At 46.6% G+C, this 16,291-nt stretch overlaps 1 protein-coding gene across 1 annotated transcript in view; it reads right to left on the bottom strand.

Annotated features, from left to right (window-relative positions):
• The window catches only part of LOC149364627 (centrosomal protein of 104 kDa), a 49,567-nt gene extending 33,775 nt beyond the window's left edge, over positions 1-15,792 (bottom strand). The window contains exons 1-3 of the mRNA XM_089574592.1: positions 15,486-15,792; positions 11,233-11,324; positions 7,987-8,068 (exon numbers count right to left, since the gene is read on the bottom strand). Of these exons, the coding sequence (XP_089430718.1) occupies positions 7,987-8,068; positions 11,233-11,324; positions 15,486-15,598 (287 nt within the window). The 5' untranslated portion in view covers positions 15,599-15,792. The remainder of the gene's footprint in view (positions 1-7,986; positions 8,069-11,232; positions 11,325-15,485) is intronic.
• Positions 15,793-16,291: the final 499 nt, after the last annotated feature.

The following is a 16,291-nucleotide window of genomic DNA, read 5'->3' as shown; positions in this document are numbered from 1 at the left end:
TCGCCTACGAAGGCTGCGAGGACAGGCCTCCGAAACCCCGAGACCCCGAAAATTTCCGAAACCATTTGCTTGCAAGGCCTTTTTCAAGCACACAAGAGCCCGCAAGGCAAAAATTAGAAGCGCCGATTACAGTCGAGCCCCGATGTATCAAACCCGGATATTTCGAATTATTGGCCATATCCGACCCACACGTTATCCCCTTGAAAATTCTATGTAAAAGTATACGAAGGTCGCATTCTATATCGAACTGCAATTTCGCCGGTCGTTCGATATATCGAACTACGCGCCTAACCCCTACAAGCGGCGCTTCTAACGGCGCTGTATAATCACTTTCACGCTCGGAGATGACTCGGCTTCCTGGCTTTGAGCATCTGCTGGTCGCGCTAGTGCTGTGAAACCGCGTGACGAGGTGAACGTAGGGTGTGCTTGAGGGTGGCCTTCAACCTCTTGTTCTCCTTTTCCACGCCACATCTATGTACTCCTTTTCCACGCCACATCTATGTACTCCTTTTCCACGCCACACGCGGTGAAGCCACCCTAACTAAAGCCTAGCGGCGGCCCTCGTCTGGCGTGCTTCGCTGCCGAAGGCGTTGCGAGAGCTAAATGCATCTTAATTTTAATGAGACTATTTTATTTTTAGCGTACTGGTAACATTGTTAGACATCTTATGATAGGCAGTGGTCAGTTCCAAAGAAACGGAAGTTGTTAGGCCTAACCAAGCAGGTTAAGCCTAGCAACTTCCAGGGAACGGTGCGGTGCCAGCACATTGGCGGGCGACAGGTCGCGTTAAGAAGCCCGTCATACAACGAAGGTTCAATGTACCCTCGCTTCTAAGTTGTCAAAAGTTTATCTATTGCTTTTTTTGTATATCTAACTACCGATATGTAGAACTATTTCGCGATCCCCTTCGAGCTCGATATATCAGGGTTCTACTGCACTGCCTGTGTGAGTTCGGTCATCGTGGAAGACAACCCTGGATCGATCGAACCCTGTCTTACTAGGACCGCAACATCAACTGAGAAACTGATCTGCGAGACCGAGGCATCAGTGCCTAACGTTAATACGTGCATACTTCTCACCTATACACAACAATGTTATAGGCACAGATCGATAGGTTTTGCGATCGATAAGAAGTCAGCCTTCCCGATGTTTGCACCAGCGCACGTATGACTGGAGTAGACACCGTGAGGGAGACAGAGGTTGTCTCTGAATGCGCCATGATGCGTGGAAAGATCGGTGGGTGGATATTTTTCAGTATACGACCTGCGGTACTTGCGCTCGCAAACATTCCAGGAGATGCCGAGGAAAAATGACCTGAGAAAGATGTCAAAAACGCTATCGGCGATAAGAAACGTTGCACCCGTTAAGGTACACCGAGGGAATCCTATACATAGGCCCAGCGTCTGGCCTATAGGCACACGTCTGGTGCCACGAATCATCCTCAAGACGTCTATCCAGCTCAGAATTCTTCGAATGCACGGAGAAAATTCCGGCCAGCAGTCAGAACAAAATCATACTGAGGCTGTGCCTTACATTGTTCCAAAGATACGAATACAGCGCTTGCCGCCGAAAGTACGAAGCCTGTAGCGGCACCCCGCCATAGTGAGCAATGGATCCTGAAAACCAAGCAGTCTCCAACTTTGTTTCATCTTGGCTAGTTCGATAATTCGCAGGCAAATAGGTCGCTCTCCAACACAGCATCGCAGACAGAGCCATGCGTCAAGCGTCACAGTTTTCCAGTAGGCGGAAAGGCTCATCAAGAACACCCTTTCGCGCAGACAATTTCTACAATGTCTGGAGCAGGCGTCATAGCCAGCTCGGGAGGCAAAGGTCAGCCACCTCTGTGGGAGCCACTGCAAAGAACAAAGCTAAAACCGCACGAGGGAAAGAAAGAAAAAAAATGGGGGGAAAGAAATGTGTACGCTTTGCTGGAGCCCAAAATCCAAGCGCAAGCACCCAGCGACGGCTGGGGTAAAAGTAATAAAAGTAAGAATCACGTCCAGGCCGGCGAGAGCAGCAGGGTCACGTAACGCGAACGCTGGCAAATCACGGTTAGGCTATCCCCTCTCTCCATCCCCCGTCTCTTCCGCTTCCCTTTCCTCCCTTGCCTTCCCGCTTTCCCTCGGCCGAGGGAGCAGCGGAGGTCAACGACCCTGGCTGCCAGCCGCGGACCCACGGAGGACCACCTCATCGTGAATGAGTTACCGCGTTCGGCGCGCTCCAGCCTGATACCGGAAGCACGACGACGTCACCGCTGCGTTTGCAACAGGAAGTGCCCTGCTGGGGGGAACTCCATTACTCTTGCTGGGCAGAGTAAGACCAAAAAATTAATTTTTTTCTGTGCCCTGTGCCAACGTTCGCTTCAGCCCGTGTACGCTGATTAAAAGTCTAAAAGAAAGGATTGCGCGTTGACATAGGTAGATACGCCCAGGCCATATTATGCGTACGATTCCACTTCGCTCTTTAGCCGCAACGCTGGTGAGAAAGCGCGATGTTGTCAGTAGACATATAGTCCCCATCATATCTTATGGATAATGTTCGAATAAAAAAGAAAAAAAAACGCATATAGTCCTTGCCGAGTGCTGCATTTTCCACACATTTTCCTGCTGACAATAGAAAATTTTGTGTGTTGTCACCTTAGATTTAGCGGTACATAGGAACCCATGTTCCTCGGTAGATCGATATGTCATCCTTCAGAGTGACTTTTCTCTTTTTTTTTACTACACTGTCTATTCCTCATACTAAGCATTTATATGCCTTTTTGCATATTTAGAATGCTTGAGACAGCGTACCTAGCTAGCTTTGCTGGGAAGTCTTACGCTACTTCACTTTCAGCTAAACTGGAAACATGCCCCTCACGTTTCCGCCCTCACTGCTTCCCGAACACCCCTCTCGCCTCTCTCTCCTCAATGCTCCATCCAACTAACCAAAAAGAAAAGGATAAAACAAGCAGGACTGCCACCACCGCAACCCGGACGGGGCCACTAGGTGTTTTTAAGGTGAACAACCGTGAAATGTGTGCCCTGAATATTGGCGCCTGCTGTAAATTCGGTGGTTCTAAATGACACTGCAGAACTCAAAACTTAGACGGTCTCACACACACCAGCACTACACATAGCGACTAATATGCAATAGCATCTGCACTAAGAATAAGCAACACCTGTCCGCTGCTTCAAATGGACGAGGCCCTGGGATCAAATCCTGGCCGCAACGGCCGCATTTCGATGGAAACGGAATGCAAAAATTCACGTAGGCTGCGCGGTGTCACTGCACTTTGAAGAGCTCCGCATGGTAAAGATTAATCGGAAGTCCTCTTCTTCGGCGCCTCTGGCAACCCTTTTGCAACGTTGGAACATTAAAGAAGTAATGACACCTAACCTTTGGGTGCGTGTTTTCTTCTTTACAATGATGCGTTAGGCATTATTTTACATGAATTATAATACAGGCATTATTATAAGTAACTTATAATCGAATTTGTTTCCCGTGCTGTTCCGGTTTCAATAGCCGAACTATGGCTGTGACATCAAAGTGTGGTTATAGGTCACGTGAGACATAGAAAAATTTCAGTATATATTCGTTGTCATTCCGGCTCTTGGGGAAGGCTGGCATCAGCACTGCAGTGAATTAAAACGATGAAGCAGCGTTTATATCACAGTTTTTCCGTGCCTCACGTGATATATAACCACATTTTGACGTCACAGCCACAGTTCGGCTGTTTAAACAAAAACCAGAACAGCATAACAGAAATATTCGATAACAAATTATACAGCTGTCGTAGGCGAATGCCACCTAGATATTTATGCATAGTAGTGTATTCCGCATAATTTTAGAGGAGAAAACAAGCCACAAATATTAGGTGTCTACACTCCTTTAAAGGGACGCGAAGACAACTGCATCTAACTTTTGTTCTCAGAAAAAGTCGATTGCTCGACTCCTTGTGGGTACGTTGATGTTTGCTCGGAAGCAAATTCCATTTATTGCAGAGAAAATTACATTTAAAAATGGAACATTTCTTTCTCGTCATTCGATTCCAATTTGCGACGACAGAACTGAGGAGGACTCCGTGATCACACTTTACAAGTAAACGGAGGTGAAGCCTATAGCCTCAGGGATCGGCGGTGATGGTGAAAAACATTTATCATCAATTAGATATTTACAGTACAGAGAGGTGGTCGTGGTAGGGCCCTACTGGCCCCTTCCCCTAACAATACTAAGTGGAGCATCTATTCCGGTGACTCCCAAACTTTCTGGGCATCATCTTTGTTTCGTGGCGAAAACTGCCAATGGCGTCAATGCCTGTCCCGAATTTTATTTTTTTTTTCGCCTCTTCTAGCTTGTAAAAGTTTCGTTTAAATTAAACTAGCCCCGTTATTCCTTATAATGAGAAACGGGACTAGTTCTATAGTTGTTCTATAGAACATGGTAATCTATCGATGCAGGCTGACTTCAGTTCGTCTTCAGTGTCCCTTTATATCCCACATACCATATTTGTTCCTGCAAAGCGCGGACTGTACTGTGTAAGGATAGTTGCCTCAGCCAGCAGCCGGAATTAATCTTCATTTAAACCTATCCATCTATCTATGCCTCTTCTCAACGAAATACAAAGAGCAGCTTAAATGACTGTAAAAAAGTATCAGAGGCAATTATTCTGCGATAAGGATTATGTTCTACGCTGTGTAGAACGCGCCATGCGTGGACAGCAGAAAAGTAAGGAGTGCGCCGGCGGTGGCATAGCATAGATATCTATCCAAGAGGTAAGCACCAGGCTTCGAGGGAATGCTATCCCTGTAATGTGTAGGGATAGTGCTCCTTGCGAGTCGAGCGCGTGCCCTAAGCTACAGTTTTTTTTTTTTTTTTTCATCTGGCACCTTCCATGAGGTCTCTGCTAGTGGAATAGGAGCGGCAGCTGCTGATACCTTGTTCTCCAAGGAGAGCTTTTTTCTGAGACACCTGTCAATCATCCTCCCTTCCGTTCTTCCCTCTTCGGCCTCGTGACCTCATTGGGCCACTCCCAGTCACGTGTTACAGCGTTGCTTCAACGCGAGGTCGCGAGCGGCAAACGAACGAAGCAGCAACGATCCGAGCAGCAGAAAGAGGCACTGACCTTTGCCAGGAGCTCATAAGCACGGGTGGCGAACGGGCTCACATTGTACGTTTGCTTGAATTGTGGCCCGAACGGAGTTCGTTCATCAAGATGAGCACCGCGCATTCCTCATCCATGGTTGGCCGTGCAGCCCGCGAGCGCCCTTTACCCCGGGGCAGGGTTATGGGTTGTACTGAGGTCTGGACATTAGTGCAGTGTTTGCAAAGCACCTCACTCAGTAAGCACCTCACTTGGGCTTTCATTAACTGCGTCTCCCTTCTATCGAAACGAGAGCACAGGAGAGCTGTCAACGCTAGCTATGCCTTCAAATTGTTCTTTCATGAACAGGAACGTTACATGTGTATATTCCATAAGTGCAGGGCGTACCAAGTAAAGATAAAGGCTAAAAATTTTAACAGCATTTGATCGTGCTCAAAAATGATAATGCTACGAATGTAATTGGTTTATTTGCAAGTGCAAAGCAAGGTATGCTTGGGAGCAGGACCGTACGAGATCAAGCGAATGCTCCTCGCACGTCTGTCACCTCTTCTCCATTCAACCACGTCGCCACACGACGCGACAATATCAAGTCCTCCCATTGTTAAAGAGATTCAAAATGCATGAACAACGAGGTATACAGGTTAGATCTGATTGCAATCTAAACGTGTGCAGCTGCGATCGCTCGGTTTATTGTTATCCTTTATTAAAGTATTGAAGAAGGCAATGTGGCGAGTAGCGCTCTTATGAACTTTCTTTGTAATGCTGTTAATTACGTAGCAAAAACGAAAACACTCACAGGACGGTTACCACCTGTAACAAGAATTACAGAGACAGTAGACAGAGCAACTATACCGGATGTTTCACCTAAGCAATTTTTAAAAATAGTCTTTATTGGGTTTATAAAACCCCTTTTTTCGGCATAGCATTGTCAACGGCGTAGCGCATCAGAATGCAGCTAAGACGACTGGTTAACTAATATTGGGCAAACTTTTAACTCCTACTGTCAGTCTCCTTATTTATTGCGAGACGTGTAGAGTAATATCCATATCAGTTGCTGCGTCTCCCTGCATCGTTGCGTCTCACTTGCTGCAGCACATACTGTTTAATATTGAGCAAACTTTTAACTCTTACTCTCAGTCGCCTTATTTATTGCGAGACGTCTGGAGTAATATCCATATAAGTTGTTGCGTCTCCCTGCGTCGTTGCGCCTCAGTTGCCGCAGCACACACTGTTCAGTCTCGCCTTTGACTCCGTTTTACCTGTGCTTCGGCTGACTGCACTGCTGGGTTTCCGCGTCTGCGTGGTTTTGTCTCGATGTGTGCGGCGTGTACATTTGCATCTTGTCTTCGTACTCTCCCCACATCCTCAGCAGAATGTAGCCAATGCTACCATCCGGAAGCAGATCTGTATTACTACGTATTGGCGAGCCCAGCACTCAGGGCAGAGTCCTGCCAATCCTTCCCCTATCACTACCCTCCTGGTAGGAGGCCGCCCAGGAGAGAGGAGGAGATCACCTTGGTTTTCCTGACCCTTTCGTAGGCTGCGTCCAGAGGACTTCTGGACTAGCAGAGCCTCCTACCGAGGAACTCTCCGCCACTTTCTTACTTTATTTTCTTCAAGAAATGCTATTCTCTCTCTCCCTCTCTTGGCATTCTCATATGGCATCGGCTGCGCTACGAGCTAAGTATTCGCGGACACTGCGCTGCTGTTCACGGTCCTGTGCACGCCGCAGAGCTTGTGTGTCCCCTGGCCCGGTATCTCCATGGCGTCTGAAGCAGTCACTCAAGGGGGTTATTTGTGAAGCGGTTTATTATTTGTATAGAGAGTCACGTCATCACATCAACGGTACGCTCGGCAGTGGCAAGCAGAAAGATGAAGGTGGGTCGCGTCGCTATGGGCACCGCCTCCCCCCCCCCCCCCCCCCACCCCCGCCTCTTGCCCCCTTTCCTCACCGCAAACGTTTCTCCTCCCACTCCTTCGCGGTTGCGTCAGCATCGAGCTACACCGAAATCTCAGAGAAAACAGCTGCCGCTGTCATTGAAGACCAAACAGGCGCAACATGAATGCATTTGAGAATCAGGATATCTGAAGCATTGCAAGTGCTGTAGCGCGCTGTCACCTGCTGCTTCCAGCACGCTAGCAATGCCAGGAGGAGTAGAAGAAAAGCTTCGAAGACAATAAGCAGTAGCTTTGATGTAAGGACGTTTAGGGTTCGTTTAAAGCGCATGCTTTGAAGCACTTGCGTCGTCACAGGCTTCGTGGGCGTGCTGATACAAGAACCTTTTACGAGCAGCAAGCCTTTGAAGCGAGACAATTCATAAAACATAGAACATAAAACGCTTTGTTCCTCTCACGACGTTCTCTTTTGTAGTCGATGAACGCGCTTGCGGATAATCAACATTACACGGAAGTCGCGCACTGCAAGCTATCGCTATGATCAGAGAGAAATTTGCTCGCCTCGACCAAAAACCAGCCAACCGCTTACATAACCACACTACTTGCTCTCGAGCATCGTTGCTGACGCGGACACACAAAAGCGCATCCACTATTCACGACCAAAGCATGCGCAAAGCCGCGGTTTTGCCCGGGGCGGTGTAATAAGCCGGGCCGGATAAAAGCCCGCGAGCTTCGTCGTGTGCTCCCTAAAGCGAGTCGCAAAAGAAAAGGGTGGAAAGCGTGCATCGTGGTTAAGCACCCGCGCCGAGCCGTAAGTAATGAATCACGTGCGCCGACAGCACGTTTGTAGCCGGACGTTAGCCGCGCGGCCAGTCGCCCGGTAGCTTAGACAGTAGCGGCGCCAAGGAACGCGCGCTGTCCGCTCGCTTCGAACGCTCGGGAGGAGGGGAGAGGGTGGTGAGGGAAAGAGAGGGGGCGTGTTGGAGCGTGACGCACGGTGCACTCACCCTAAATGAGTCCAGCGGGCGTTGTGGAGGGCCACGTCGAGCCCTTTGGGGACGTTGCCCACGTAGATGTCGATTGTGGTGGCTGTAAATAAGGAACCCCCCAAACAAGCGCTGCAGGTTAGGGTACAGCCGCGACCGTCTACGCGTATTCTAGACAAAGAGTATGTTGGGGCGAACGAAAGGAATGAAAAATATTACGCGACTGCCTGCACCGCGATGCATAACAATCGTTTTTTTTTTGTTCGGTTAAAAACTCAACTGCCGATGAAAAGAGTTAAGTTGAGAACTAAAGGAATGAAATAGCGGCAGTTCGCCAGCGTGTCAAAATCACTCACTGACTCTAAGATTGTCCGTAAAAATGAGTAAGAATGTCCTTATTAAATCTACAAGTCTTACCTGCATTTTAAGACAGCATCAACAGCCCGACTACGCCCACTGCGGGCAAAGGCCTCTCCCATGTCTCTCCAATTAACCCTGTCCTTCGCCAGCTGTGGCCACCGTATCCCCGCAAACTTCTTAATCTCATCCGCCCAACTAACTTTCTGCCGCCCCCTGCTACGCTTGCCTTCTCTTGGAATCCACTCCGTTACCCTCGATGACCATCGGTTATCTTGCCTTCGCATTACATGCCCTGCCCAAGCCCACTTTTTCCTCTTGATTTCAACTAGGATGTCATTAACCCGCGTTTGTTCCCTGACCAATCCCGCCCTCTTCCTGTCTCTTAACGTTACACCTATCACTTTGCTTTCCATAGTGCGCTGCGTTGTCCTTAAGCTGAAAACTTGTCGGTATCCTCCATGTTTCTGCCCCATAGGTGAGTACCCGCAAGATACAGCTGTTATATACTTCAAGCACCTAAAGGGAAAAAAAATAGAACCCATGTATGATGCCGACACATGCCGGCGTTCATTCTACCTTGAAGTTCACTATGAAAATTTTTAGCGCATTATTTTCTTGCACGGTGACTTGAAGAATGATAGAGCAGAAGACAAGCAGTTCGAATACAGATATGGTAAATGCTATCAGCAATAACTGAAACACGAACAGCAAGATGAGAAGATCTTAGCCGGTGGAAGCTCAACACTCGCGCAGGTTAATTTCACTTATGAGGTGCGAAGACTGTCCTCTAGAAGTGGTAATCAACCCGGTTTAATTTTCTTCTTGAGGAGCATTTTTGTTTATGTGTTGACACTTCAGTATTCCGTCCCCGCTTCATTTGTTGCCGATAGAACAGATCATTCTACTGCTACAGTGGTACATTTAAAAATGCCCTAAATGATAGCTGCGATATTGAACTATCGACAAACCTAGGCATCAATCGGCGGTGTCCGCAAGGTGAGTTGTCACTACAACTGCGCCATTACGTCATTCGAGCGACGTTCATTTCGGAAGTTTACACAAAAGCCATAATGTGGGTTTGGGAACCAAAGGTTGCATTTTTTAAGGGGAAAAAAATCGGTGAACTGGCAATGAGAGTAAATATTGGGCAGTGTCGCAGACTCGCTGGCTTTTAACGTGTGCCCGAAGGTAAAGAAAATTTTACATAGAACTTTTCCGTTGACAAGAATTCACCAGTTATTCTTATCTCCCTTCAAGCCGGGCTCATGAGAACGGTCACAAAGCATCAAGTCTTTCCTCCATTCTTACTAGCCTCACAGGAAATCAACTGTGACGTTTGCAGAGCATATGTATACGTCATGCCTTTTGGACACAAGCCGCTCGGGCACACTGGAGCCCTTTAAAATGCCTCCTGAGCTTGCAAAAGAAAAACAGAATAGCTCATGTAACCTAGTCTGGGATTTATCGTAGATACGAAACGATTATAACTCATTTTTCAAGCAAACCTTCTGACAGCGAGTGCAATGCGAGGCAGTGCATTATCCTTATGAATCATCCATAGCTTGCACACCGAACTTTCTATCTTCACACACGCACAACTCTTTTGGTTAAGTGATTAAGAACTTCCTAGCAAAACCTTTTATATGCAGCCCAACACTGCATTTTCCGCGGTGGACTTCTTGGCAGTCAAAATAAAACTAACATTTTTCATTTTCAAACTTCTCGCGGCAGTCTTCTTCAAAAAGAGGTGATAAGATAGTGTGGTATCTATAGCAGTAATTCACCTATTAGTCCCTCATTCGTACGCAAGCATCTAGTTTTCACCGAGGGCTATCACTCTAATCGTGGAACCAGGCTCATTTACCGAACGATCCGATGCGCTGCTATTGATTTTCGCGCACACGTTTTTCGCATACCGCAGCACTAAACAAACATGCGCTTTTATTGTAACGAGATTTTCTAACAGGATGCCACATTAAAGAACATCGAAACCTTGAGATTCAATATAGACGTGACTAAAAGCAGTCGCATTATCCGCACCGCGTCTGAATCCAAGAAAAGGCCTTAGGAAAAGGCCTGTGAATTTACTTCTGATCACTTTCTGAACACACCTCCCTATACCACCATGCAGCAGTGACAGCACTCAGAGAATAACGCAACGCCAAGAAAAACAAACTTGTTCATTCGGGCGAGCATGTGTCCTCAAAGAACTGAACTCAGCGGCGGCGAGAGCAGTATAGGGGCGCTCGGTGGTCAGTGAGCATCGGATTTCTGGGCACTTTCGGCTATGCTTAGTTTATAGGTGACGGCGAACTTGCGAGAAAGGGTGCTTAAAACATCGACAACGACATCGAACGCTTTAAAAAGTGTCGCGAGCGATTACAATCGAACCAGGGAAATCTAATCGCGCCTCTAGGGGGCAATGTGGTAACTCTGCTGCATGCCGCCGACGGTTAAGAAAAAACATAAGCAAAACATAACTTAAGAACAAACAAACGACGTTTGGTGGCAACAGGCTCGACTGGTCGGTGTTTTTCTTTGTTTTCGGACGTGGCCTAGCCCTCTCAAGTCAAACGAGCTCCCGTGGGATCAATCTCAGGCGAATTTTCTTCATTAGTGCTCGACAACACTGATACCTCAAGAATTAACGACCCCGTGTAGCACAGATAATTGACCCCATATTAGAAATTAATAGTTTCACTCTGTTAATACCGGCCTTTGCCAACACATTGCCATGATTAGGCAGTCTAGCTGTGCTGCTGGGATAGTTAATTTGAAAAACAAGCAATAACAGCAGGAGCAGTAAGAAAAAAAAATTCCTGGTCACCAGAAAATTCACGTTGTTTTTAAAGCGTGCAAAGAACTTCAACTTTTAACCCACCCATTACTGCAAGCGACGGCACTCACCTATGCAGTATTGGTGGGAAAGAATCTGGATGCGACAAATTCGGCATTTTGTCTCCAGCTGAATGACGATCTCTTGGGGATACGTTGAATACCTAGGGGAAACGGACGAAGAAGGCAGGTTCAGAAGAACGCAATGGCATCGTATCACCTAATTAGAGTTGCCTGCTACCAGAAACCTGAGCCGGTAGCCAAAGACCGTCTGGAGGCTTAGTGATTTAAACATAGGGAAGGTGTAGTGTAAAATAGCATGTTGGCTTTGCAGTCTTCTTTCATTCTGGCCAAGCCGTAGTTTGGCCAAGATGTGAAGAGCAGAAATTGGTTTGGAGACAGCAGCGAGCAACGCATGCATATTCAGAGCACAAAAGTCCTGTTTGAGAAACGAATGGCGGTTAGGAAAACTGCGGGACACGGGAGGACGGGAGAACTGTGTACAAAAAAAAAAAATATCTTACTTGCCTGAAACCGAAGTATTGAGAACTCTCTTTTTCAAGGAGAAATCAAATGACGTGATTCCATTTAAAGATATCAGACTTTTTATCCATAGCTAATATTATAGACACTCTAAAAAACAGCCTAGAAGAAAAAAAACTGAAAAAATTCACTTCACAAGACAATTTTGGGTGATGTTTCTTGAAGCTGAAATTACAGTATGCACTGTTTTACACAGCTCAACATAAACTCTGGTGCATTTATAAGACCGCTGGGTGAATCATTTAAATTTCTTTGCTTGCACAACACCTGAACAGACATCGGAGATGATATTTACTGCTGTTTAAGCTCAAACAAAGAAAAGATTACAATCAGGTAGTAAGAATGTACTATTCTGTGTGTAAAATAATTGTGTCACCAAGCAGGGGGTACGCGAATATCCTTCCGTTTCGAATATCAAATCAAATTTCCTCTAATTCGAGTCGTCGAACGAATCAATAGTGCATGATCAAAATTGTCCGAAACGAATATATTCTCAAGTTTGCTAACATTTTTCGAATTAGTGGCACGAAATCTGAATAAGGCACGGGATGGAGGGTTCGGCGCCGTGACTCAGTTCATTCTAGTCCCCAGCGTTCATAATGCTCACACTTGGCTTCAAGTTTGGGCGTCAAAGCAGGGCTCGAACAGGCTCAGCAAAACCTGCTTTGATTCCCGACCTCTCAAGTCATGGCTTAGACGCTATTCCCGCCCCTCTCACCTGCTGAGGTGCGGGGCTTGATTGTTCGATGCCGTCATCATTGTAGCAAAGGTAATTTTCCTATACGTATGACATGGCAGTCATGGAGTTAATATACTGACTCCGTTTGCGTATCGCATAGTGGAGATCAGTGATGTGTCTTTAAGCAGTTATACATTTAAATCTATAATTTATAGTGCTGTATCGCAGCGCCGTCACAACCGCTTCGCTGTTTCGCACGGTTGTTCGTTTTGTACGTATATTCGCACGAGTAGCTAACACACGTAAAAATGGTCAATTCCTATTCCATCTGGTTCTATTATTACTCGATTCGTACCTACTTCGGTTTTTAGTAACACTATTCGTACTCGAATCAGCAGAAAAGCAACACTATTCGTATTCGACCCCCTTCTGAAAAAAGTGCTATTCACACACACCTACCAGCAAGCTTTTAGCAACGGCAAACTTGTGGCATCAGTCAGTGCGCAAAAGTTTGTTGAGTTATGTAAACGCAAAAGTACATTAAAAAAAATTTCACGGCAGCGATTTATGGATATGATCCTGTAAAACTTTTTCATTCTACTTTTTTTGTTTCTTTGATAAATAAGAACGAACAAAAAAAAATGTCACTGGCCACGAGACTACATCCTCAGTTGTTATCGCTTTCCCTCATAAATTATTAAACATCACAATGTAAAACGGTCCACCTTTCGTTCCGTGTCGTTCTATTATTTATTTCTTTATTTATATCATACTGTTAGCCTCTCAGCGGTTGTTACAGAAAGGGCGAAACTGAAGCACAAAAATATACTGGCGTACAAGTGCAGGCACAGAAACTAAAACCAAGAATAAACGAAGACATTGCCGCCGCGAAACAAGTCAGTATTTTGAGTGCAGGGGTGACAGTGCGTACATTCTAGGAAGAATTTTGTATAAAGACAGGAACAGTGCACTACTGCAAACACACAACAGAAATTGAGAAACAAAGAAACTGTTCCTGGCAAATACTCAAACAAGAAAGAATCAGAGTACTGAGAACGCTAAAAGGAACAATACATAGCAAGAGTCAAGAGGGATGAGCAGAACTTAGCTTAAATAGGAATTCGTTAAATGACGGGCTTCATGTAAGCGCAAAAGTTCATTAAAAATAGAAACTTCAGAGTAGCGGTTTACGGGTATGATTCTCTGAAACAATAAACCGAGACAGGAAAGCGTTAATAAAGTTAAATGTTGCGTTGATATGAGGTTGGCCCCTGTTTTAACTACAGCATACCAGATTAGTTCCATCGAACAGTGTGATTATGGCAATTAATTTTGCGCGTTTATCACCTGACTGCTCAGGCACCCGCTATATAACACTCACCACTCCATACAAATGCGCGGCAAATACCGCTTTTTTTTCTATTGGGTTATCTCGCCTTCTGTCTCTCTCTCTGCACTTTGTTAGAAACATCCAGCGCATGCTCGATCATCACGTAAACTCTACACAAACACAAAATGTGTATGCCTCAAAGCGAGATGGAGAACATCAGGCGCTTGCAACACATTTCTTAATCGCATGCTTTATCCTAAATAATTCTCAATAAAAAGAAAGAAAGGAAGCCAGGAACATCAAGGAGGCGAAGAAAATATTCTCAGTTGCAGTTTAAAAGAACATGAGGGACAGGAGAAACTCCTTAAGTGAGTATACTTGGGAACGCAATATTTGAAGATGGTTCCTTTATGGTTTGGTTTATGGGGTTTAACGTCAGAAAGCGACTTTGGCTATGAACGATGCCGTAGTACAGAACTCCAAATAATTTCGACCAGCTGGGGTTCTTTAACCAGCACTAACATCGCACAGTACACGGACGTCTAGAATTTCGCCTCCATAGAAATGCAACCGCCGCAGTCGGGATCGAACCCGCGTCTTTCGGGTCAGCAGCCGAACACCATAACCACTGAGCCACCTCGACGGCTGAAGCCAAGAGAATAGTTAGCAAATTTCGTCTAATATTATGAATGCATATGAATTCATACACTACAGAAAAAAAAAGATAAAACCACGCCGCCAGTGAAAACCAAACCCCTGACATCTGCACATCTGGTTCTATGCTCTACGAATCCATCAATATGCGCAGAGTTGGCTTAAAGGCTGTTTTTATAGCTTTGAATTTCAATGCGTGCGCTCTATGTGAGCAGTTCTAGTTCAGAGTGCGCGCAGTGGCCGTCATCGGCACGGCACGCGACGACGAAGACGCACATGCCATGGCGGAAATAAAGCACGCCTTCTCTATTCTTCCTGACCAGCTAAGCATGTGTTTACAAAACAACCTTACAAAAACGCCAACGCGTGCCACCCTTAAACTCACTGTCTGAATGAAAAGCGATAGAATCGAGCGCGGAATGCCATCCAGTAACGTAATCTTCAGTTAGGAAGGAAAACAAAGGATCACATTACAAGCAGCTTTGTACGTGTCTCGCATGTGCATTTCTTCGCTGTCATCTAGCGTTATTTCTTCGTTCCAACAAACATGAGGCAAGATAGACATTCAGTCATCGCAATTCTTCCAGATTTTGATTTTCAATGACGTTGAAGATTGCTGCGCTGTGCGGGGGATGCGCAGTTCTACTGAAGGTAACTTTTGTGGAGAAGAGGGCGATGCCCGATAACACGGTTATGTCAAACGGTCATGTACGTCCGTAGTCCCGATATGTAAACGTACGCCGCCAACACCTGCGACGTGTGGTTTGTTTACGCGCTCAAAGCCCAATACAGCCGCTTCGTAACGGTGCATACTAACGTCCGCAGGACAAGTGAGTGAGCTGCTGTCGGCGTAGAATCGCCAACAACAACTACATGAGTTTCTGAGCTGTCCGCCTTTCACTTATACTGTGGATTGTGCTCTTCCCTGCTGCCTTCTTTTCAATTCCGCCAGTTTTACTCAGTTTAGTGTGTTTTTGGAGTAGTTCGGCTTTGCCCCCCGAAGTGTCAAATTATTCACGAGCGTTAGAAAAAATGTACAAACGCTGGCGAGAAGTTTGTCCGGAATAAATAGAAAAAGAAAAATGTTGGAACGCGGGGGGTATAAACGAGGGCGCTCACTTCTTGGAGAGCCATCCCTTGACAGTTGGTCCGTGCAGGTTCAGCTCGGAAGCGGGGAAGTTCTCGTCCTCGGCGCTCACTTGGACCACGCTGAAGTTGATCTTGCGCGGCATCCCTGCCGACCGACACACCACTCCCACCCAACAACTACGACGCCACGGGCACTACGTCGTCACCACGCTCACAAAGCGCGCCGTTGCTGCCAGGCATTCCTAAACGCACGGGAGGGCGAATACAACTGGCTCTGCGACTGCTGCGGCCAAACTGCAGCGGGAGCACAACGCGGGCACACCGGCGGCCACCTCGCGGGGCCTAGTCTGCTCTCGCTCTCCAACACCCTTTCCCCAAACCCCCAGCTACTTCTCTACGCTGACGGTTGCCAGGGGTGTCGTAGTACTCTTCCATTTTCCTCTCACGGCCCCCCTCTCCCCACCTACGCTCTCACTCTGTCCCTAGCGACGGCGAAGAAAAAAAAAGGCACTGGCGCTGTTTTTCACCCTCCGGTGTCCCCGCATTCCACGGTGCACCTCACTTGCGCTAGCGTTACAGGAAGCACCGCCTGTAATGAAAAAAATATTAATTAGAGGTGCTGAAAATCGCGATATATATTACACCCCGTGTCGTAGATTAGCTCAGTGAACCAAGCAGTACCGCTTTTAACGCCCCAGTTCTGAGTGAACACAGTTTTCTGCGGTCTCCTTTGTGCCGCTCTCGTCCGTCTGTTCTCTGCCCAAACATTTCAGCCTAGCCGTGACACTAAGCGTGACGCTAGGTGCGAGGCTACGTATTAAAAACGCAACGCACCA

The sequence above is a fragment of the Amblyomma mixtum genome, chromosome 2, assembly GCF_055824585.1.
Source record: "Amblyomma mixtum isolate Tamu chromosome 2, ASM5582458v1, whole genome shotgun sequence".
NCBI classification, from domain to species: Eukaryota; Metazoa; Arthropoda; class Arachnida; order Ixodida; family Ixodidae; genus Amblyomma; species Amblyomma mixtum.
The sequence above is the reverse complement of the archived record's forward strand: the minus strand, read 5'-3'. Positions and strand labels throughout refer to the sequence as shown.